This window comes from Penaeus monodon, chromosome 27 (assembly GCF_015228065.2).
Source record: "Penaeus monodon isolate SGIC_2016 chromosome 27, NSTDA_Pmon_1, whole genome shotgun sequence".
Taxonomy (NCBI): Eukaryota; Metazoa; Arthropoda; class Malacostraca; order Decapoda; family Penaeidae; genus Penaeus; species Penaeus monodon.
Window position 1 is genome coordinate 36,563,823 of NC_051412.1, and position 643 is coordinate 36,564,465.

The window sequence follows — 643 nt, forward strand, 5'->3', positions numbered from 1 at the left end:
CAGTGATGAACAGTAGCAATATACGTGACCAATAATTATTCATTTATATGAACTTTTAGCTTTGTTAGGCCCCACCATCCCCGTATGTTGTCAGAAGTTCATTTTAAACTCATTTCAGAAGTGTTCGAGCTCCTTTTATCACGTACAGTGAGCGCATAGTTTGCGTTAGGCTTCTCCGTTACATGAGTTATCCTTCTACATCAATCATGAGATAGCATTTTACGTAAGCATAGTTGGTCATCTCTCATGTGACCACTGTTTCTTCCATATTCTCCTGTTACTGCCTATCAGCTTCTTTTCGCTCAAATATTCTTCACATGGAATCAGCTAGACCCCCTTGGGAGCTCTAACACAGGTGTGCCGTTTCCTTCGCAGGATGTCATCAGGAAGTCGCCGCGCCACCCGCCACCAGCAGGAGAAGGATGACGAGGTGCCACAGTGGATTCCGGGTCTGGGCAGTGATAAGCCCAAGCCCAGAACACTCGGGACGTCCTTCTTTGGGTATGTGCCCGACGCCTTCGTCGAGAAGACACCGTACCTGCCCTCGGAGAGAACTGCCGACAGTGCCAAAAAACAGGTGAGGCTCATCACGCAAAAGATCCTTGGTACTAAAGAAAGCCCATTGCTATTAACAGGTTTCCCC

General features: G+C 47.6%; 1 protein-coding gene across 1 annotated transcript in view; it reads left to right on the forward strand.

Moving 5' to 3' along the window:
* The window catches only part of LOC119590821 (dihydropyrimidinase-like), a gene marked incomplete in the record, with an annotated part of 98,328 nt that overhangs the window by 20,814 nt on the left and 76,871 nt on the right, over positions 1–643 (forward strand). The window contains 1 exon segment of the mRNA XM_037939574.1: positions 376–577. Within this exon segment, the coding sequence (XP_037795502.1) occupies positions 377–577 (201 nt within the window).